At 49.7% G+C, this 24079-nt stretch overlaps 2 protein-coding genes and 1 long non-coding RNA gene across 7 annotated transcripts in view; 1 reads left to right on the forward strand and 2 right to left on the reverse strand.

Moving 5' to 3' along the window:
• The window catches only part of ZC3H18 (zinc finger CCCH-type containing 18), a 30359-nt gene extending 27309 nt beyond the window's left edge, over positions 1–3050 (reverse strand). For 2 of the 4 annotated variants that reach the window (XM_078606779.1, XM_078606774.1), the window contains exon 1: positions 814–994. The gene's annotated coding sequence lies outside the window, so the exon portion shown is untranslated. Of the gene's footprint in view, positions 1–813; positions 995–3006 lie in introns of those variants that run through there. The other 2 variants (XM_078606776.1, XM_078606778.1) reach the window with 2 other exon arrangements.
• A 1697-nt stretch (positions 3051–4747) lies between these two features.
• On the reverse strand, positions 4748–7275 carry LOC144727728 (uncharacterized). The gene is made up of 3 exons (XR_013587437.1): positions 7009–7275; positions 5741–5817; positions 4748–5282 (listed from the first exon to the last, which is right to left on the reverse strand). It is a non-coding gene; the product is annotated as an uncharacterized LOC144727728 (long non-coding RNA).
• An 830-nt stretch (positions 7276–8105) lies between these two features.
• DHODH (dihydroorotate dehydrogenase (quinone)) lies at positions 8106–23121 on the forward strand. 2 transcript variants are annotated; one of them, XM_078606780.1, is made up of 9 exons: positions 8106–8214; positions 11332–11550; positions 12101–12300; positions 13680–13762; positions 16039–16226; positions 17224–17337; positions 17694–17847; positions 20027–20186; positions 21109–23121. In XM_078606780.1, exons 1-9 carry the CDS (start codon positions 8206–8208, stop codon positions 21215–21217), a joined length of 1236 nt encoding a protein of 411 aa, XP_078462906.1. In that variant the 5' UTR covers positions 8106–8205; the 3' UTR covers positions 21218–23121. The 2 variants fall into 2 exon arrangements, with proteins under 2 accessions (XP_078462906.1, XP_078462907.1); XM_078606781.1 differs by lacking the exon at positions 8106–8214 and adding an exon at positions 8254–8423.
• The last annotated feature ends 958 nt before the right edge of the window (positions 23122–24079 follow it).

The raw sequence follows: 24079 nt of genomic DNA on the forward strand, positions 1-24079 counted from the left end.
AAGTAAAAAAGGAGCTGCGGATTAAACACTAAGAGCGAGGCAACAGCAGTAATTATGTATTTGTGAATTGACGCCCATGTTTAATTCGCTCCACAAATCAAAGGGACATCGACATTAAGGATGTATTCTACTGTCATCAGGGAGGTCAAATCGGCCAATGGCACACAACGCTAAAAGTTATTATTTTCCTCACCAATGCTTTTTAAAATACAACATTGATGAAGTCGCACTGAAGGTGTTTATGCAACCTAACACAACTCCAATACTTAGCAACTATTTAACACAAGCACCACAACACTGAATAAGGCCACATATCGGTGGTCATGCAATAACACGGCAGGACAGAGCACTGACCATTAGAAAGTACAAAGTTTGACTTACGCAATAAGTATCAGTTTAATTAAAGTAATGAGGAGTCTTACTGTGATTGGGGAAATAAATAACTCGACGTTGCAGGCGACTGTCCTACGTTGCGTTGAGACTGGCCCCAATACAAGCAACTCGTACGCAGCACACTTACCAACTTATCATTTATTAGCAATATTGTTAACAGTAAAAAGGCAACGTATAACCACGTAACTCTCAATTATAGCCGTGGTCGCGGAGGGGAGGTTGGGTTTTGTAGGACTCGTCCTCTGCCCCCCCGAGCCTCATCCAGAGGCAGTCAGGAGGACCAGGAAACTCCGAAGGCTTAAAAATCAACGTAGGCCCGACTAGGCCTCGGCGGGGTCTTTAAGCTGGCGCGGGCGCCACTCTTGTTAAACCCGGCTGCCTGTCACGTCCACCATTCACGAGTTCACTCACTGCACTCACCGCTCGGGCTAGCAGTTTGGCGGGCTCGCGAGCCGGCAGAGAGAGCGACGAGGCTCTGGGTCGCACCGGTCAGCCGGGCTTGATGCTACCTCGCGGCGTCTAACGGCCACCATAGGCGTGCGCCGATTGGCTCGTGGTGCGTCACGTGACCCCACTCGCGAGCGCCGTCATCGCGGGTGTAGCGATGCGCGAGCGCTGCCTCCCCATCCACGTGAGGCTTCACTACCCCCCACCACCACCACCACCCCCCCACAACCAACAGCACCACCCCCCCACCACCAGCCCCACCCCCACACCAGCACCACCTCCTCCACCACCACCCCCCCACCACCACAACCACCCCCCCACCACCACCACCACCAACCACCACCAGCACCACCCCCCACCACTAGCACCACCCCCCACCACCACTACCCCCACCACCCCCCACCACCACTACCCCCACCACCCCCCACCAGCACCCCCCACCACCACTACCCCCACCACCAGCACCCCCCACCACCAGCACCCCCCACCACCAGCACCCACCACCACCCCCCCACCACCACCACCAACCACCACCAGCACCACCCCCCACCACTAGCACCACCCCCCACCACCCCCCACCACCACTACCCCCACCACCCCCCACCAGCACCCCCCACCACCACTACCCCCACCACCAGCACCCCCCACCACCAGCACCCCCCACCACCAGCACCCCCCACCACCAGCACCCACCACCAGCACCCACCACCACCCCCCACCACCACCCCCCCACCACCACCACCCCCCACCACCACCCTCCACCACCACCACCCCCCATCACCAGCACCCCCCCCCCACCCCCCCCCCACCACCAGCACCCCCCACCAGCACCCCCCACCACCAGCACCCCCCACCACCACCACCCCCACCAGCACCCCCACCCCCACCAGCACCCCCACCACCAGCACCCCCCATCACGCGTCATGATGTGATTAGACAAGAGGAGCCGCGATTTTTCATAGCCTAAGGTGCGACCGTGCTAGACAAATCAAATATTACTCTTTGGTTTTTTCGGTAAAGTCACGTAGGTAAAAAATTAAATAATACATATTAAATGAAAATATCTAAATTATTATTTTATTTTTTCCTACGTGACTTTACCGAAAAAACCTAAGAGTATGAATCCTTGCAGTCACGAAACATATTACACTGATAATAGGTGCTTTGGGGCCGTCCATAGATGACGATTTTTGACCCCCCCTCGTCACACGGCATCACAAAAAGTTAGACCGCCCCTCAAATATGACGTCACAAAGCTCTGCCCCCCCCCCCCAAAACCATATTTCCAATTTGAAAATAAAACATGCTTCAAATCGCTTTAAACTATTGTCATTGTAGTGCGTATTTAATGTGGCGCTGCACTGATGTTGTTATAACAATTAGTGTTGTTATAACAATTCTATATTTATTTTAAGTTGCGCATTTTGGTGTGACGTCACATTTCTCAACCCTCCCCCCCCCTAGGTGCGTTACGTCATTTATGGACGGCCCCTTTGAAAAGGGACCAATGCCCGAAACGTTGCCCGTTATATATTTTCTTTCAATGCAGTGATATTGAGGAACGCTGCATTTATCTATGCTTGTGCACCAGTCAACGTAGCATTACCAAAACAATACACGGCATTACACTGGCGGACGATGAAAAGCGAGTTTTCAAGTTGCGACTCTTGCTATCAAAAGCAAACCCTGTTACCATATCGTTCACCTGTCCCATGCTTCGCTTATTCGCTGGCAACGTTACACGTTCACATATCACTCCCAGGGCCCTTGGACTGACTCGCCATCAACATACGTTGCCTAATCACCCCGTTTTCCGATTATGCTTTGCAGCTTAAGTATGTGATCTTGCGTGTGTAATAAAAGACTCGGACGCTTCTCTCTGTCCTGTGTCCTTTATTTGGGTTCGATCCCTTTTCCCTCACGGTACTCCCCTATATACTCTCCACTCTGCAGCCCCAGGCTGCTGTCGCTCACGTAGCCCAAACTCCCTCCTAGCAGCCCCGCCGCTGTCACGTCGTGCAGACCCCTGCTGCCGACTCCTCCCTTGCAGACTCGCTGCTCTCTGCAGCCTCCTCGCTGCTCCTCCTGCCCCGGGGTCGGTCACCGTTGGCCGACGGTGCCCTATCCTCGTGGCTCGGGTGTGTGGCGACCTCGCCACTCTCTCACCCTTCGCCCTGCGTGGCCTCTCACTTCTCCCAGTCCCCGATCACTCCCGACTGCTTCCGGTTACCCCCCTTATAGACCCTTCCCCTCTCCCCCACGTGACGTAACTCCTCCCCCCATGACGTCACTTCCGGGAGGTCGTTTACGCCCGCATTACACGTGTATGTGTAGACCTGCCCTTTGATCGGTGTTCGCTAACAGCACTTGCCTCATACTCTTAGTTTTTTCGGTAAAGTCACGTAGGTAAAAAAAAAACAGTACTCTCCTTTTTCGTATTTGATTGTCAGCCAACAATGGTAAAAACAACATGGGAATTTTCGTTTTCTTCTATCAGTTGCACCAACAAGTGCTTGTGCACAAACATGTCCACGTACACCTCTAGTTCTCTTTTAGCCCCCCCCCTTCCAATGTTATCATTTACACCAGCAGGGACTTGCGCACAAACACGTACACCTCCACGTCGTGCTCTTTTAGCCCCCCCCCCTCCAATACGTTCCATTCATTGGCTACCACATTCTGATAAGCTCCCCCCCCCCCCCCATCAACTTGTATTTAAGAAGTTGCATCTTGGAATCCCTGCCTCACTTGATACAGCAAATCTAGCTGTGACAGTCCCACCTGATGACGGAGGCTTGTGCTGCCTCCGAAACGTCGTGATTTTGTATTATTTTATTTCTATTATTACTTTTATTAATTTTAATTTTTACCTACGTGACTTTACCGAAAAAACTAAGAGTATGAATCCTTGCAGTCACGAAAGCTTCAAATCTAGAAGCACTTGCCTCAAGTCAGTTAAGGCTATACGGGGAATCTTTGTCTTTGCACTGCCCTTTTTGTCAGTGTAATGCTGGACGAGGACTTCTCTATGCTGTGTGGGTTGTGGGGGTTATTTGACCAGGCTTCAGTACTCTACTGACTTCAGGGTAGTGGTGGGGAGCATAGACGTCGGAGCTGAGTGCAGTACGATATATTTTGTTGCACACCCCCCGCCAGCCTATAACACCTGTTATATGAAGTGGTCGCTTATATTACACTGGTCAACACACTTTTTCTGGCATAAGGTATTCCAACCTTTTGAATGTAATTTTGGGGTGCTGTTTTTGTCTATCATATCAGGTTTTTGAGATATCAAATATTGCATTTTCAATTAAAAACTGCAGAAGAAAAATATTAAATAAATAGTGGATATCTACATAAAATGATATTATAAACACACTATCCTAAAAATACAGCACCATATTTTAACACTAAAGCAGTCACTGACTCACAACAACTTGCAATCATAAGTGACAGAGTTAATTTCGGGTAAAATCAATGAAAATGGGGTATGCCGATAGCATAAAAATGAGATGTGATAGAGCAAATCTGAGATCAGATTTGGAATCAGCTGCAAAAGTCCAGGCCAGAACATTTTTTATTATTTTTTGTTGACCAGTGTTATCAAAGCACGATCCGTCGCGATCTGGTGCATTCCTGCTGATTTGGTCATAGGCAATGTCATCTTGACATGCGTTATGGACCTGTTCTAGATTGAAAACTCATTTCTTTTGAAATGCTGTGTTGTTTGGCCTTCCCCTGCACCTCCGATTAGCACGATTGGCTATACACGGTGCGAAAGAAATTCAACGTACATAAATTCGTTGAATACTTTACAGAAGCATACACTTTCTATATTAGAGGCTATTGAACGGTTATACTTATGTCACCATTGAAAAAACACGACCACATCTGCACGCACAGCACATTTATGATAACAAATGTTCACTTTATGTACACATTACATTGACAGCTCTTTGTGAATCCACTGCTCTATAAAGGCATCTAATGCTGTATTGATCTATATAAACATTGTGCATGTCAAACCATTGCTGGATGAGGACTTTCCCATGACTTGCAGGCAGTGAGGGTTATTTTGACCAGTCAGTATTTATGTCCAATGAGTGCGGTTTGTTGAAGGTGGGAGTACAAACGGTGGATGTTGTTGGACTTGCACTCTCCTGCCCACACCACCTATTTAAACCTGTTTCATGCACGGTGGTCACACAACCAAGCACTGTCCAGGCTCAACCATGCTTAGCTTCAATTATGATGGGAACCAGGCTCATTCTGGGTGATTTAGAGATAGGCATGTACACATGTGTATAAAATTGGATACTTTACATTAACAAGTGTGTAACGCTTTGAGGCAATTATTCGTTTTCTGCTTGAGTCGCACTCTGTAGACCCAGGCTTGCAGTGAATGTGGGCTTCAGGAACCCAGCTTGGATGGGCTTCACACTCTGTGAAAAACAATTACAAGTTCCTTTACTTAACACCAAGGAACAGTCCATTGAGAACAGACGTCGCCATTTTTAAAAGGCATGTGAATGCTTAAGTGGAAAGGAAAAAGGAAGACAGAGACTAAGATGGGCAGATATTGTCAGAAATGTAACCAGGAGGCAAGAGTATACTAATGATACAGCAACATGGGGGCCCATGATGTGAGCAGTACACTTTGAGGGGGTTCTAAAGGCTACTTAAAGGGCAAAGCGTCACATGTCACCCTCCTATGTTCTGAGGGCCATGCATGGTAGGTGAGTGGAAGATGACTCACAAAATTAAACGTTTGTTGATAATGCGTTGCAAGCGGTGTATTATCACAAATAACAAAACTACCAAGAAACACTGTGGCCATAACAGGAATTGAAACCATGCGACGTTTCAGGCAATGGTCCTTCTTCATAACAAGAGAGATCACCTGGTTGAGGTGTTCCTGGATGACGCACGCCTCTTCCAGCGCCTCCTTGGTTCCCCTGAACTCGGACACCATCTCATCTGTAAGGGCCAGTTCACAGCGGGTTTCAGTAATGAGGTGGCCGGGCAGCAAGTAATAGGGGAGATCCGTAATGGCCATGTCGGAGACACTTGGCCCAGCAATTGAGGATTCGGGAAGGGCGTCTGGGTTTCATCCTCCGGCGGTTATAAACACGCGTTTAGATTATTTTCGCTGCTATAAATGTCCACATGATAAGCCACTTTGTTGAGCTATCGTTTGTGGCCAGGTAGCTTTTGAAAAAGAAACGAATAGCTCAATGGGCTTTACCTGGTAAGATTTAAAAAAAATTGTTTAGTTTTATTTGTATACATTTTTGTAGTGATTTGTTTACCTTTCCCATACTTTGCACTCCTATCGTGTTTTTTGTATTGTTTGTTGTTGTAACGTTCTGACCTGACCCTACTGGAAATGTGCGAAAAATTGCTTTATAGCTCATCGGATTCCCAGTGTAAAAACATTTACACTATGAGACCTCCTTTACCAGTAGCAAAATATAGTAATAGGTTTTTACCCTTTCAACTGGTACAAAAACTGACACCTTTATACAAGGGATCATGTTTGCAATAACCACAAAACAAGCAGTCAAAATGCGTCATCTGGTCCAACACCAATGGAGACGAGGCTCTAAGAAAAGCTGTCTCGGGTGTGGACCAATCAACGTTAAGGACAGTGCATATCATTATCATTATCAGAGTTGTTTCTTTTTGTTTGCATTTTGACTGCTTGTGTTGTGGTTATTACAAACATGATCCCTTGTATAAAGGTGTCAGTTTTTGTACCAGTTGAAAGGGTAAAACCTATTACTGTAAAAACATTGTTTAGTGATCTGGTCTCAGCTCAGTCAGAAATGTCACTCCACTGCTGGATGAGGGCCTCCCCCACGCTGCCGTTCATCGCAGTTATTGAACCACAAACTAAGGCGGGCGTACACGTGGGAGCATATACTTATTGTACAACAGCTGTTGTTGCTTCACTACCCGATGCTGCCCCACACCAGCCTATAACACCTGTGATGCACGGTGACAATGCACCCCGAGCACTAGCCAGGCTCAAGCGTATTTAGGGCCTAGGAGTTTCACGAGCACAATTATGGGACACTTCGTTATATTAAAAAAATACAATGCGTGAGTTAATGTACTCATGGATGTACTGGCCCCCGTCATGGGAACGTGGCATTGATGTCCGCTCACCGAGGGTTCCGCAAAGGGACCGCAATTCCCGCAACGCCGCCCGCGTCTCGTCCAACTCGGCGTTTCCCGCCATCTCCACCACGCGAGTAATCGATTCCTCCTCTTCGCGACGTCTTACAATTACTGCAGTGTCGGTACGCATTGAGTACATTACGATCGCGACGTGGTAGAAGTGCCATAGATGAATAGTATATATGTATTACATTTATTACGATACGTACATGGAATCGTGCGTCTTAAAATCAATAAAATCCGATTTACCTACGTTGTAAGAAAAATACATCAATCGATTCCGCACGTAAATCGATTCTAATGCTCAACAGTTCAGCCGTATCCATACGAATGCATTCTTTAACAAATAATTTACAATTACAGTATATACTCTACATTTAAACCCCAATGTATGCATATGTATGGTTCTAAATGCGAACAATGCAGTTATCTTCAAATGTAAAGGAATTGTTCGTTGGATTGGTAGTGGTACAACAAGCAAGTGTGTGGTGCTCTGCACGTGAAACATTAAGTCTGCAACTCTTGTTATCCACTCCAGTTTTCCGACTCGTTGTTTATGTGCTATGAAGGTCCATTGCGCGAAACGTCACTTATTATCTTTTTCTTGTAAGGCCAGTTATTTATTATAAAAGAAAAAAATCAACACAATTGTCAATAACAATATTGTGCTATACAGAAGGGCCATCGGCGCGAAACTTCGCTTTTTCAAATATATGTATTTGATTTGAAGACAACAGTGTTATTACAGTACTAACGAATTGAGTTGAGTGTTTTAATCATTGTGGTTATATAACGCAGCCAACGCAGCAAAAGCGGCATCGCCACCACATGGCGTACTGTACTGGCATTGATGTAAAAACTCCGCCCACTACTGGAAGCCCCGCCTTCACATTAGCGAAGCCCCGCCTTCTGCTGATTGAAGCTCCGCCTCTACTTATTGAAGCCCCGCCTCCTAATTATTGAAGCCCCGCCTCCTAATTATTTATGCCCCGCCTCCTATCGATTGAAGCCCCGCCTCCTGCTTTTTGAAGCTCCGCCTTCTAATTATTGTAGTCCCGCCTCCTAGCGATTGAAGCCCCGCCTCCTCATTATTGAAGCCCCGCCCTAGTCCCGGAAGCACCGCCTGCCTGACATTCATCCCATCACCGCTGTGGCACTGGGCAGGAGACACTGGACCCGTGGGCAATGTGGAAGGTGCTTCAGTAACAACCTCCCCCAGACCCCGACGCGTGGCCTATGTTGTGATTATGACAGCGATAATCTTGTATGCAGTGCTGTGAACAATGTCAGATGTAACAATGGCAAGCCGCTGTGTATTGCCAACCGGTCCCGCGCTCTGACCAGCAAACACGTGCGGTCAAACCACCCCCCGCCTGCATCCAGCAGCGGGCTGATCGGCGGCCGTAAGTCGATGAACTCGAAGCATTCCGTGTAGTCGTGGACTTAGCCGGCTTTGTGCACCAGTAGGATCGATGCGACATTCTGTGCCGTGAAAGTTGTGAAAATTGCGGTTCGATTGAGGCCCCGGTTCGCCCTGTTCGTGGTTAATTCGCAAGACGTGGGAATGTGATTCGTGGAGTTCTTAAAAGTTAAAACTGTTGTTTGTGTTATGGACATCGAGACTATTGTAGTGAATGGCAAAGTTGAAATGGCAACTGGTTCATCCAAAACTCGTTTTCAATACCACCATCTATTTTTTTTATTAGAAACATAATTTAAAACGTCAACAAAAATGTTGTCATTATCACCATCATCGTCACTATAATATCAGTAATACAGTGTAACAATTATAATGTTCAATCCATTGTCAATCTGTTACTGGATAGAGACCTGCCGTGTCACAGTCACCGGGCTTGTTTGGCTATACTGTCATGTGTAATGTACTTACAACGCTGGTAAGATGTTAACTATCTCGCCTGGTATGCAGGAGTACGTGAGTTCGATCCCGACTCTGACCCCTGCACTTTTGAAGTCAGCGTGGGCACGTAGATTTTTCTCTGGCCCCTCCGGTTTTTCCGTCCACATTTAGAATCCACGCGCGTTTAGAGCATTCGACTGCTATAAATATACACGTGGATAAGCCACTTAGTTGACCTATCATTATTTGCCAGGTCGCTTTTGAAAAATATCTGTAGGTAAAAAAAATTGTTTAGTTTAAAAGTGTTTTTGAATTATGTGTGGAGGTGGTCTGAGGACCGGGTCAGATATGACTCGCGAACTGATGTTATCTGTGGTCAGGAATCGAACTCTTCTTGCCGAGTTCGTAGTGTGGTGTGTGAATGATTTTGTCATCTCTCCATAATGATAAATACTGTGTAATCACTAACCATCACTGATGTCATCCTCACCATCACTATCATTGTCACAATCGTCTTGCTCATCACACTGGACTTGTCATTGCGTGTTTGCTATGTTTCACTCGACACCCAGAAAACCCTTGCAAACGAGATGTTCCATCTCTTGGGATTATCCAGGTGAACATTGTAATGTATAACAAGAATGCAACCGTTGAAACATTAGGAATATGCAATGCTGTGCCATGTATAATGAGGATCATTAGAACGCTAACTCTTTCCAAACGCAGTATTTACACGTGGGATATGACACAGGAACCTTGAGGCCATCACTGTATTCCAAGTGGTATGAATCCATCCAACTTGAACTTGATTACCAGCCACGGCTAATGTCAGTGGCGAGTGATATCTGAAGAACTCCGAGCTCCCGCTCACGCCCCCCAAGTCCCCACCAAGTTTATTTTCTTTAACAAGATGAGTACTCAAGAGGCCAGGATTAATCTCATTTACAAGAGTTACTGAAATAAAAACACAACTGCATCACGTGACAACATATTTCAGTGTTGGCTCTAGCGATGGGACCTCTGAGCTACCCGACGACCCCTAAAACGTCCAGAGTTTAACGCAGCAAATGATCGGCACCAACGAGAATTTTTTTAGAAGGAAATTGCATTTGGACCAGTAAAAACGGTTGCATAAAGTGCATGAATGTGGCCGGACCTCAAGATGCTGTACAATGAATGGGGAAAAAAGGTATTTTCAAGGGGTCCGAGAAAGGAGAAGCATTTATTAGTGATTAATTCAATTGATACGATGCCCATTTTGCCCAACAATTGCAAATTATTGGATAAATATTTTTTATAAGTAAAAGCAAATGTTAGCCAATTTTTTTATCTCCGATCTGAAACCCCTTCGCGGAGACTAAAAAGGCCAGCGCCTCATCGCAGCGAACACGACGGCACGTGTCGCCACGACCGTAATTAACGTTCAACCTCACTCTGACCAGCATGGCGACATATTGTCAAACAACCCTCGTAACCGACACGGCTTGGGGAGGACTTAAGCAGTGGATAGACAAAGGGCTGTGAGCTATGGAAGAGTGGTCATCAGCCATGGATGGATTCCTACCATGACCTCTGTGCAGACTTGGACCTAATCAAAGGAACATAGCATGTTTGTGTTTCGTGTCCCTGTATTTTCACAGTACGTGTGGTTTGTTTCTGACTTTGATTCTGCGACTTGCTGTTTTGTCCAAAATACACTTGTCGCAAGTGAAACATGCTGTCGGAAAGCAGCACATGAATTCAATTACCTACAATCACCGCAATGCAAGACCCTTTTGAAAATCGGTCTTAATCAATGGAACAATAAACGTGGAACACACGATACATACGGTAGAAATTAAACGGAACAAATGGGAGACGATAATAATTATGAGACAATGTACAACACGGACAATACACAAGATACAACAAATGAGACAACATAAAAGAGATGATACAAACGGGACTGAACAAATGAATCAGACCTTAGATAATACAATGCACCAAACTAATCACAAATCAGATCAAGAAAACTATAACTAACTTTCAGAAAAAATATATAACTGATTCTTGCGGACAGCATGACTATCCATCGTTTCTCCCCAGCTGATCCTGCTGCTAATCCCTGCCCCCGCCTGCCAGCTACGACCAAGCCTACACCAACCCCACCTTAACCTTTCTCACCTGTCCTAACTGTCACCATAACTACACCAACACTGATAATAGTTTTTTTACCCTTTTATCTGGCAACAAAACTGACACCTTTTTTACAAGTGAGGTTCCAATGGTACAACAACACTTTCAACAACCCCAATCTTTATGTCATGCACTATCACCTTATGTACAATTTTATAATTGCTGTGAAGCACCTTGGAATAAGGCGCTGTATAAATCTAAACAAGCTAAGAGGTATAGGCAGCCGGCTGTGCGCATCACCGCTAACTGCTCGTTTATTTCCCCCTTCCGCGAGACAGCAGCGGCTGTGCGAGGCGCTGCTGGTGTTGGGGGGTGGTGTCGCCATCTTCGCCGGGCACGGCACCGTCTCGGGCGATGAGCGGTTCTATCGCGAGCTGCTCATGCCGGCGCTGCGTCGAGTCGTGCCGCCTGAGGCGGCGCACACGCTCTCCATCCGCCTGCTGGCGCTGGGCCTCGGCCCTCGCCTCCGCCCCACACGGAACGACGGCCCTGCGCTGGTGAGGTCCGGCGCACGTGTGGGAGCGGTCAGTCCGTCGTCGATCTGCCGCCACACCGCCGACTCGCCGTGGTTGCGTTGAACAGGGGGGTGGGGAACCGACGGGCCAAGCGCAAACCTTCGAACCTCATTCCGTATGGCCCAAAGGGCCACAACGTGAGGTCTACCACTCGAAATGGCCCTTCAAATCATAATTGGCCTGACGAGCATGTCTTCTAATTTTAGCGTTGCACTCGGGTCACTTTTGTCACTGAAAGGGCCTCTCGTAGTCACAAGTGGCTGCGTTCATGTATGGTGGCCTGCTCAAGGTATCTTCAAAGTCCTATTTGTCTCAGTAAGGAAAAGGTTCCCTACTTCATGGCTTAGCGGCATCACAGTGGCTCTCAGTACTACGATGACCCCTTGCCATCGTGGCTTTGGCAGCACTGACTGTGGATGACCTGTGTTGACGGCGCGATGTTCGGGATGGACTCCGTGGGAAGTGCGGTATTACTGTACGACGACGACGGCGGTGGCGATGATGACTTCGCTCTGCGCCCTCGTCCCCACAGGAGACGCGCGTGTTTGGCCGCACGTTCGCGAATCCCGTGGGCATCGCGGCCGGCTTCGACAAACACGGCGAGGCAGTGGACGGCCTCTTCCACCTGGGCCTCGGCTTTGTGGAGGTCGGCAGTGTCACTCCGCTCCCGCAGCCCGGAAACCCCAAGCCCCGCGTGTTCCGGTTGAGCGAGGACAGCGCAGTCATCAACCGGTGTGTTGGGACTACTCCCCTCTAGCCACTCCCCTCCCACCCCTGCCAGCCCCTCGCTGTACGGATTTAGTGTCGATACGTCTCGTGGGAATCTTAGTCGTGGGGATCTTTTAGTTTTGATTGTAGTTGCGTATCCTCCGTCGGTCACCGAGGTTGCTGGAGCCTCTGTCGTAGTGTCACGGGATGAGAGATATTTACATTAATAAATGGAAATTTAAGAGCAGTATTTTTTTTAATGGCAAGCGGACATCTTATATATGTAGCCAACTGTGCTAATCGGAGGTACGGGCAAGGCGACGTCACAACTACTTTTGAGGTTCAATCAGTTGACTTGTTATCCACACTATGTGGTACTCCACTATAAAATGTGTTCATCACATTAAATTCTAAATTAATATTTGAGAACTTTGTTTAACCACAACTCGGTCAGTGTGAGTCGATGGGCTTCCTTGTGAGTCGTTGGGCCTCTGTGTGATTCTATTGGCCTCTATGCAAGTCATTGGTGACCAGGCTGAGATAATCAACTCACTCCACTTGAGGACCCAGTTTAATCACACAGGCAGCTGAAACCCTCAAGTGAACCCAGGATCTCAGTGGTCCAGCTGGGTGTTGGTTGCAGAGCCATTAGCTCGGTCGGTGGATCACACAAATGTTGAGAAACTTCCTTCCCGTGTGTGTCAATGTGTCATACCCTGGATAGCCAAAAGAATGCAGTACAGCAAATGTAGACACCCACCTGTTCCATTTGCATGGGATAGAGTGCTCCCTCGAATGTGTGGGTTTCTCCAGGTGCTCCTTTTTCCTCCCGCATGTAAGTACTTATAAGTTGACTGGTAACACCTCGATACACTCTTTTCTCCTATAACACCTCGTTAAGGAAAAATGGCGTTAAAATAAATAATATAAGGTAAAGAACAGTTCGCGATAACACGTGAGTTGCGTATGCAGGCTGAACAAAGACTGAGGCGCATGGGTAGCATCTAGAAGCATCCAGCAGCATCCCGCCTTGTGCGATGTTACACCTCGGCAGCCGTCCAACTGCTTATTCCTACTAGCACAGCGTAGTTCTGTTCACTCAATCGTGTTCTATCCAATTCGCGTCCGCGTTATTAAAACAATGTGCTCCCTAATACATTAACCGTGTTAGATCCAATTCACGTTATGAAGACACACGTTTTCAGAAAAGAGGCTAAGGGGGAGGAATTTGGCTCCAGTTCACCACCTGTTACTGATTTCCCTCTCGTCTCTGGTTCCTCTTCGCTCCTCCGAGTCATCTGTGCGCGGCATGTTACGAGTTCAAATGATTTCTTACGAACCTCTTGAGTCGCCTCTAGCAGCACTGACACTGTCTCTGCTTTGCCATGCCCCTTACCCCGCAGGTATGGGTTCAACAGCGACGGGCACGAGGTGGTGGCGGCACGTCTGGGGGCACGGGCGGACGCGCAGAAGGAGCTGTCTCAAGGTGTGTGTGTGCGTGTGCTTGTGTGTAGGGCACTAGCGTGTGAGTGCTGCAGTATTCGTATAGTAACTATACTTTTACCCCAATTTCGTTTGAGTTTTGTGATGGACTTGCCCGTTCAGCACTCTCACAGACCAGCGCATCGCCCTGAGCTTCAGGATATCGAAAAGTAGATGTTACAGATCGACTTCTAAAAACACATAAGGTGACCTTTTAATATCGACACACTAGGGGGCGCTGCTCTTTCTAAAGTGTTGATGGTGGTGCTGCTGTTGATGGTTGTGTTTTTAATGATAAATTTGATGATAAAAGTTATTATCGTTATCATCCTGCTGCTGATGATGAGTATGGTGGTAGTAGTAGTCTTTTTGAATGATGATGATCATGGGCTAAGTCAAGCCCTGACCGCCTCCAGTTTTACACAGCCTCATACCTTCACCCTCACGCTCGCTTCCATCGCACGCTATGGTATGGTGATAGTGCTGCTGCTGCTGATGATGGTTATGCATCGGATGATGATGACGACGACGATGATGGTAACAGTGGTGGTGTTTTTGACGTGATTGTGAGGGTTTGGGTCCGTCGGGTCTGTCAGGTCATCTTTTCAACCCCTCATGCCCATCCAGCCCACGCGAGCTCCCAGCACACAACCACTCCTCAGCGTGGCCCGATCGAAACGAAGAACCACCGAATATTACTTGTAAAACTTTTAATGAAAACACAAACACAAACAAACAAATTGCAAAACAATCAACCCACTTGCGTCTACCCCGAAAAGTGATGCAAAACGCATGTTTGGATCTCGACTCTGTAAATTCCTCCTGGCTTCGTGCCGGAGCGGCTCACAGCCTCAGACTCCTGGACTCTGATGCAGCAGCAGTTTGCAGCCTCGGACCCCTGATCTAGACTCAGGAGGAGTTTGCAGCCTCAAACTTCTGGTCTCCGGTGCAGTGAAGACACGCCTGTCACTAGTTTGCAGCAGGGTGAATGCCTGGGAGACTCGTTGACTCTGTTGGCATGGAAGGCCTAAAGGGTCAGAGTTTGTAGAAATGTGGAGAGCTGGGAGGTTCATCACCGGCGAACTCTCCCTCCTTGAAAGCGCACGGCGGTGCCGTGGCACGACCACCACCAAAACACCGCGATGGCCAGGAGTAGCCTAAATATCACTCTGTCTGAAACATTGCACCTGTTCATACACTCCCTGTACCAAACACTCTGCCTGTAACCCTGGAAACTCGTTGATACACTTCCTGTGTCAAACAATGTAGGTGAAAACTCGGCTCCAATACTCCCTCTCTGCCTGAATGACTCTGAAACTACTTGTAAAAATATTTCTCCTGGGCTGTCTTCTCTGCCTGCATGACTTTAAAACAACCTGTGAATAACGTTGCTCCAGGACTCTGTCTCTGCCTGAAAACTGAAATATAAAATATGATCACATGATGAGTGAGTAATATACCTTTGAAATTAACATCATAGAGATTACTTTATCAAGGTGCACCTGTTCAAATTTGGAAAACACCATTACCAGTTAATCATTTTATCTGAGGCCTTAAATAAACCAATGTAAAATAACTAAACATATTTAATCGATATTGCCCCAACGCATAGCTCATGTGTGCACATCTGTATTATTGAATTAACATATTTTTTAAACCTGCTTCTAACATCTCTACACTCCCGTCTATCACTTATCAGCTCCTCTGGCTCAGCAGACTTCCGCACCCCGGATATTCTCTCCAGCTCTGCAGAAGATGGCACCTCGTGCGCTTTTTCCAGCCGAGGTCGGGCTTCCACGTGGTGTCAGGTCGCAACTCTTCTGCGTGCCTCTCGCCCTCCCGCAATCCTCGAGCGCACCTCAGCCCCGAGGCACCAGCAGCTGACAGGGTGGAGTCGCCTGCCTCAAATTCCACCTCTCAACATTAACTTTGAGGCAACCACGTGGCCACGCCATGCTCCCCGATGCTCGTCTCTCTCCTCTCTCTGGGACTCCTCCCCTACTCTCACTCTCTCGGGGCTCCTTTCTGTCATGTTAGTCTCCCCATCCTGCCCACGAGACACCTACCCCTCCCGTAACATGCAGCGCTGAACCGAGGAAGGGGTGGAATGAGGGGGAGGGCAGGGACGAGGAGAAGTGGCTCACAAGGGCAACTACAGTATGTTGATAATGCATTCGATTGTATAATATTGACGGGCTTAGTTAACCTCCAGCCACTGTAGTTTCTCACGATCGTCATCCCCTCTCTCCCCCTCTCTCCCTCTGGCTCGCTCCGTCGCAGGTGGGCATCCCCTCGGCATCAACCTGGGCAAGAATAAGCTCTCGCCCAGCGCCGTGGATGACTACGTGGCGGGGGTGACGCGCTTTGGCCCGCTGGCCGACTACCTTGTGGTGAACGTGTCTTGCCCCAACACGCCGGGCCTACAGGTCCTTCAGGGATGCTCCGAACTCAGGGCCCTGCTACAGCAGGTGACGACTGGTTGGGGTCACGGAGGGAGGGTCATTCTTGAGGTCATAGTCAGGGTCACGATAGAGGTGGGGGCCATCGTCGCGGTCACTGCAGCAGTTGGAGTCGAAGTCGAGGTCAAAGTTGAGGTCGGCAGTCTGTGCGGCAACAGCACTTGCCCCAACAGTCTGTTTGGAGCGCGTGTACGTTTATGTACGTGTAATGAGCAACTTCCGTGACACGTCGTGTAGAGGGTACTTCTTTATTTACTCACACTGGGCACAACACAGGCCAACACTTGTTCTTCCTCACACTGAGTACAACTCTAGGTATTAACACACCTACTGGCTACACACACAGCCGATCACTCGGCGTGGTCCCATTGCCCCCACTCGGCTATGCCGCTGGCTGGTGGCGTAATGATGATGGCGATGGAAACCACGCAGGGGATCTTCCACGTGGCCGGACGACGGAGAGAGATGTCGGCGAGCAGCGACGCAGCCAGAACCCAGGACCCCACACACGAGCCCCGAGCTCCGGGTCCGCTCCCCCTAATATCCCCCCAGGCGTGGCTAGGCCCCGCCTCCAGCCACGCCCTCTTGTGGAACCTTCGAGCAGGTTCCCGGAGTATCTCTGCTAACCCCACCTGTTATCTTTGCCTCAGATACACCTGCTTCTCTGATTGGTTGTTACTTCTGTGCCCATACCCGTGAATCCCTTTCCAGGCCAGCAGATGTCACCCTGTCATTACATATGGAACCCGAGTTTGATTCCCGCTTAAGGGGCCAACACCGGTTGCAATGATGTGAACCTGTCCTGGGCCTCCCCTAGGTCGACTCCGCCTTAAATTGGAACCTGGTGCTGTGTGTAAACATCACCACTGGGGAGACAAAGGTGGTCGGGCATCGTGCTGCCCACCCACCCCCTCGTGTGCCATGCCAACCTTCATAGGTGCTCGCTAACAGCACTTGGCCCAATGGTCTATATAGGCTGTATGTGTTGTGTGTGCGTGTTGTGCAGGTTGTGCGTGCGCGTGACGCACTGCCCGCTCCACACAGACCGGCCTTGCTGCTCAAGATTGCGCCAGACCTCACCGACGAGACCAAGCGCGACATCGCAGCCGTTGTCACTGAGGTCAGCTTCCACAAACGTTTATTCATAGCTTTGTCCACCCGGCTGTACTCTGACTCTAAGGGCGGGGGGGGATCCACCATGCTGGTGAAGTATGGTGCGTGGTAATGTGCGACCCGTCAAAATATCTGTCCGGGTTTGGTGACCCGGAAAATGACTTCGCACCCGGCGCACCACATCCAGAATACCTCTCTTGCCTATGGCTGTGGTTACTAGTCACATGCTACCTCCTCCAGTCTACCAGCGGTCTACCAGCAACCGGAAACATATTAAGCAATAGTGCATGTGCTTAACACAATGAGGCAACTGAGACGTGCGGTGGTGCACGTGCAATCTCTGCTATTCCCCGCGTGGCACAGATGGGTGTGGACGGCCTTATTGTGAGCAACACCACTTTGAGCCGGCCGGCGGGCCTGCAGTCCGCTCACCGCACCGAGACCGGGGGGCTGAGCGGGGTGCCGCTCCGAGAGCTCTCCACGCAGACCGTGCGAGACATGTACAAACTCACCGGAGGTCGGCTCCCGTCCACGCACCCACTCACGCACCCACTCGCGCACCCACTCGCGCACCCACTCGCGCACCCACTCGCGCATCCACTCGCGCACCCACTCGCGCACCCACTCGCGCACCAACTCGCGCACCCACTCACCCACGCATCCACTCACGCGCCTACTCACGCGCCCACTCACGTGCCCACTCACTCGCGCACCCACTCGCGCATCCACTCGCGTACCCACTCACGCACCCACCCACTCGCGCACCTACCCACTCGCGCACCCACCCACTCGCGCACCCACTCGCGCACCCACTCGCGCACCCACTCGCGCACTCACCCGCGCATCCACCCGCGCACCCACTCGCGCACCCACTCGCGCACCCACTCGCGCACCCACTCGCGCACCCACTCGCGCACCCACTCGCGCACCCACTCGCGCACCCACTCACCCACGCATCCACTCACGCACCTACGCACGCGCCCACTCACGCGCCCACTCACTCGCGCACCCAATCGCGCACCCACTCGCGTACCCACTCACGCACCCACTCACGCACACACCCACTCGCGCACCCACCCACTCGCGCACCCACCCACTCGCGCACCCCCTCGCGCACCCACTCGCGCACCCACTCACGCACCCACTCGCGCACCCACTCGCGCACCCACTCGCGCACCCACTCACCCACGCACTCACGCACCCACTCACGCACCCACTCACGCGCCCACTCACGCGCCCACTCACGCGCCCACTCACGCGCTCACTCACGCGCCCACTCACGCGCTCACTCACGCGCCCACCCACGCGCCCACCCACGCGCCCACCCACGCGCGCACCCACTCGTGCACCCACTGACGCACCCACTCACGCACCCACTCACGCACCCACTCACTCACGCACCCACTCACGCACGCACCCACGCACTCACGCACCCACTCACGCACTCACTCATGCACCCACTCACGCACCCACTCACGCACCCAGTCACTCACGCACCCACTCACGCACCCACTCATGCACCCACTCACGCACCCACTCACGCACCCACTCACGCACCCACTCACGCACGCACCCACTCACTCACTCACGCACCCACTCACGCACGCACCCACGCACGCACGCACCCACTCACGCACCCACTCACGCACCCACTCACGCACCCACTCACGCACCCACTCACGCACCCACTCACGCACCCACTCACGCAGTCACGCACCCACTCACTCACGCACCCACTCACTCACGCACCCACTCACGCACCCACTCACGCACCCACTCACGCACCCACTCACGCACCCACTCACGCACCCACGCGTGCATACAACAATAGCAACTGCCGTTCAGTGGTGGTGCTGGCAGGAGGTCACAGAACAGACCCAGGTGCTATGGGTTTATTGACTGAGACAACTGTCAGATGCATCTACTGTACCAACTCTCTGAGCTTTGGCCACCTGGCGCTCTGCTCATTGTTATGAGCGTTGCTCCTCTGCCCTCCGTTGTTGCTGGAGGGCGACTGCCTCCACTCCCCAGCAGCGTTCATCGCGAACCTACTCCAATGCGGCCGATTTTGACACTGCAAGTCCACTCAGCTCCAAATCATTCTGTAACACATCAGTCTACCTCTTCTTTAGCCCATGCCGCGCCCATTTAGCCCCCTCTATCCGGCCAAATAGAAGCTGCATGGGCACACGTGTATACGCACGGATGTGCACATGTCTGCACGCACACATTCAGAGACGGGCACGGAGAGACACGCTCAGCACATGGCTGCACACACGTGCATGCAGAGATACATGCACAGGTACACGTTTATACTCGAGCACACACAAAACCACATGGGATTGTACGCACGTGTTCACACACATGCATACATGTACACACATCAGACAAATATTCCCCAGTAGCCATAAAGAACTGTTGGGGCAAGTGCTATTAGCGCGTACCTGTAAAGGCCGGCATGGTACATAAGAGGGTGGTTGGCCATCACTACGCCTGGCCCCCAGTGCTGATGTTTATACACCACACCAGGTGCTCATTTAAGGCTGAGTCGAGCTCGGAGAGGCCCAAGATGGGGTGGGAATATGGGGTCTTTTCTGCTCTGATGTCCCAAGGTGCAGAGATACCTAAATCCACCACTGTTGAGCAATTAGTAGCTTAACGGTTGTTTGTTGTGCATTCACCAACGAACGATGCAGGCTCCGTGCCAATCGTGGGGGTCGGCGGGATAACAAACGGCGCCGACGCATTCGAGAAGATCCACGCGGGGGCCTCGCTTGTGCAGCTCTACACGGCGCTCATGTACCAGGGCCCGCCCGTCATTGCGCGCGTCAAGCGCGAGCTGCGGGACCTGCTCAGGTATATTTTGGGGCACTGTCCGCCGCTGATGCGACCGCAGAAAATTCACGCGGTTGAATCACAGTAAGCAAAAAACAACCCTTTCAAGCCGTTGTGGATGACATGAGATGTGTGTTGCTTTTCGTGTGTAAAGCGCCTTCAAGCTTTTCTGTTTTCGAGACGTCTAGAAGTTGCAGGGTGAGTGTCCTGTTCACCGCTGAATTCTTGGAACGCACGAGCAGTTATCGTTTAATTTTATTTTGAGAGGCATAGCGCAGTTGTTTTTAAAAACATTGTACTCACCGCAGAGAACTGTAGCGAGCTAACCACACTCTATGATAGCTGTCACCAAACTGTGCCACAAGCCCTCCCCACATGGCTTTTTTACTTCTGATTCTGTTCCGATGACATAAATGTATGGGACAGAATCGGCAGAAAAACTGATGACGTACACGTACGCCATTCTATGTATGTACACGTACGCCATTGGAATGGGAAAGGGCTAAGACGCCCAGGAGTAAAGGAGGGTACTTATTATGAAAAAAAAATATGGCTATTTTTATTATTATTACTTCTACAGTTCATTAAATCAGCTCAAGTGCAAGTGCTAGGTGGATTGATACATCGCAGGATGGGGAGAGATGGTGATAATTTGGGCGGGCCTTCGTCCAGCAGTGAAAGAATTCAGTCACAATTATGACATTGTGACTGACTTCTTCACCATCGTCCACCTCCCTGTTCTCAATTGTAATTACGATCACAGCAGCATCGTTAGCCATAGTTCCTTACGAATTAGAATTGTATGTGACCCCAGGTCAGTATGTTAATCGGGACGCATCATCACAAAACGAGAAATATCAACAAAAACGTCATCATTTTTCATCATCTGTCCACACGACGGGTTTACCCAACAATCGTTTTGCTTGGGCTCCATCTCTTGCAGTGAACACGGCTACAGCAGCGTGGCCGAGGCTGTCGGGGCCGAACACCGGGAACCCCGGACTGGATTGCCGCGGCAGGCGGAGCGTAATGTGGGGGGTGCGGCGGTGTGACGGGGGGGGGGGGGTGCGGCGGCGTGACGGACGCGATGCGGCTGAGCTGTGCAGTGGTGATGTCGCTGAGAACCGTAGCTGTGAGCCGGATTTTTCTGCCGAACGCTCATCACACATACGTAGGATAACACTCAATTGGTCTGTGAAGATGAGTTCAGGAGTCTTCCTTGTTCTGCTGCCATCCACTGGCACACCTCACGGCCTAGCTGGTCTAGGAGTTTAACAAATCCCTACGAAATACACCAAAACTTGCCTCTCCACAGGTGTGCGCCACTGTATCCAGATCATACGTTTGTGTTTTCCTGAATCTTTATCACCAATGAAGTTTCGCGAAAGGTTTCACGAGTATAATATATGAATTTCGATCGCTGCCTTCATATGTATTTTGGTATTGGTGCATCCCGCAAAAGTGTAATTTTAATTGTTAACACGAGCTGTGGATGTGCTGCTGCACTCGCGATAATTACGTTTCCTCTCCGCAAGCGTGCAATTTTTTTATCGCTTGTGCACGTTAACGTCAAGCGGACGCACAACACGTCCCACTCGATGGTTATTTGTATTTTTGTAAAGCTGATGTAAGAAGCGGCGGTTGCCTTTTCCCCACCACCCATCGCTCACTTGCTTGGCCAAGCAAATTTGGCGATAGTGTCGACTTTCCGACGTGTGGCCGTTGTAAAGCTGTTGCGACAGAAGAACAAATAAACCGCAGGTCAACGACCTCGATGACCTGCCGACAATCGAGCCGTCCCGCGTGGAATTGACATCACACGGCTTCTTCAAAGGGTCCCTGCTGAAGTTAGACGCCCCCAAAAAATCTAGCATCACTCCAAGACATCTCGACAAACAGTGTAATATGCAGGGTGCGGCAATATTCAGGAACAGAAGAAATTTAATTCCTATGATGTAGGAGAAGATACAAGCTGAGTGTAATATTAGTATGATAATAAGATGTACGTGGGATGATCACTGCATACATTTCCGCAGTTGTGCTCGACAGCTCTCCAATGTATTTTTGGGTTCTACCGCTGTCCGAAGTTTCACTCCACGTACAAGGAGCTTCTTCAGCAACTGACCTGAGCTCCCTCAGCTTGTACTATTTTCTCAATAGATAAAACGGGGCCCCAAAATCGCCCTACGGCATGTGAGCTTCTTTGAGGTCCTGATATTCGTGAAGAAGCTTCCAGCAAGTGGAGCAAAACATTGGACATGGTGGAAAAAAACCCGACGTGGTACAACCCCTAACATCGTCGTAGTGCTATCCGTGTGGACACGTGGGAATGTTCAGGCATCCCATGTATGAAATGGATTGAGAGGTGTGTGTGCATGCAAACGGTGCACAGTTGCAGCGTCATCATCATTGGCCATGATTGATCTGCTGCATGAAGGGCTCTGCACGCCATTGCACACAGTTTGAGCATCTCCTGCTATTTTCCTGCGCAGACGTATGGCTCCTGACATTTTCCCACACCCTGTGCAGTATTCGAAATAATTTACAGAAAAATGCCAAAAACGAAACAAAACAGGAGTCGAACATGTCCAAGTAATTACAACAGATGGTGCGTGTACGATTCGTACACGAAGTGACTGTAGGCAATACCAAAGCAATGAGATTAGTGTGTACGATGCGTGAGTGTGTTGCACACGCTATTCGTGTGTTCATGTAGCTGTACAGTTTATATGTGTGTGGTTGTGGAATGATTCGTATCTGATCACAAGTTAAATGCGTGTCGTAAACACTCCTCCACTTAAGACAGCCGATTAGTAAAATCACATGAACGAACGTTGGAAATTTACGAATAACAAATGATATTAAACATCCCGTTGGTTAAGCATCTTCCAAATGTTACGACAGCTCATGCGATCTGACCCAAAAATAAATTGTGAATCAATGTTGGTAGCGAAAACCTACGTGGTAATGTCACCAACCTCTGTGTGATTGTGTAATATTGTGTCCCATTGTATGCTTGACAAATCGGGCCAGTTGCACTTTGACCAATTGACCCGAGCAGCTTCTATATAAGAGTAGTATCCTTCATGTACTTGCTTATTTTAAGTTTTGCTGGCTGGTGTGCAGACAGGCAAGTGCGTGATGACGTCACGCCTCCCCCACTCACCCTCCACCCCAGCCATGTCGCCCGCGCAATTGCGTGGGCAGTGCTCGTATAAATAACAAAATAGATCAGCAATGTCTCCTTCACATATCCATATCTCCACGTTAAAAATATACAAAAAGGACGCAGGCGAGTTTTGTGTACGCCACTAAAACGCATGCGGCGCAGAGGGCTTTGTGTACTTTGTGAGAAATATTTTGTCAGATTTGACTTGACATTTTCACAGGGTTCAGTATTTGAGTCAACCCTGTCATGAAATGTCAAGTTTTTCTCAATTACTGGACGCATCACAACAGCCATCGCTATATTCTATTTTACAAACTATGGTACAACCATTTTCCAATCTACTGCTGCGGGAAGTCATCCCCCGTGGTGTGTGACCCATGATGGTTTAAATGTTGCCTTAAAACTGTCGTGACTGCAGCAATTCATATTCTTGGTTCTTTCGGTAAAGTCACGTAGATAGAATGATGGTTTGTATATTTTAATCATACTGCATGGTCAGTACTGGTTGGGTGTCCAGTATTAAAGATGTCATCCAACGCTGACGTTAACTGGTGGCTCTGGTTGCTGGGTTCATAGTACAGCGCTAACTGCTGTGCCGCCACTGCTATATATAATGTACAGCAGTGGTCAGCACGGTATGTTTGTGTGAATGTGTGTGTATATATATGCTCTGTAAGCCGATATGGCTTTATACGTGACTGGTTTCGCCACCCACTGAGCCCACCAACCGAGGCTCATTGTATCG

Source organism: Lampetra planeri, chromosome 26 (assembly GCF_965212315.1).
Source record: "Lampetra planeri chromosome 26, kcLamPlan1.2.h2, whole genome shotgun sequence".
NCBI lineage: Eukaryota > Metazoa > Chordata > Hyperoartia > Petromyzontiformes > Petromyzontidae > Lampetra > Lampetra planeri.

Coding starts and splice junctions, on each gene's coding strand:
- DHODH (XM_078606780.1), top strand. Junction 13,763..16,038: donor GCAGAAGGAGCTGTCTCAAG/GTGTGTGTGTGC, acceptor GCTCCGTCGCAG/GTGGGCATCCCCTCGGCATC. Junction 17,848..20,026: donor CATGTACAAACTCACCGGAG/GTCGGCTCCCGT, acceptor CGAACGATGCAG/GCTCCGTGCCAATCGTGGGG.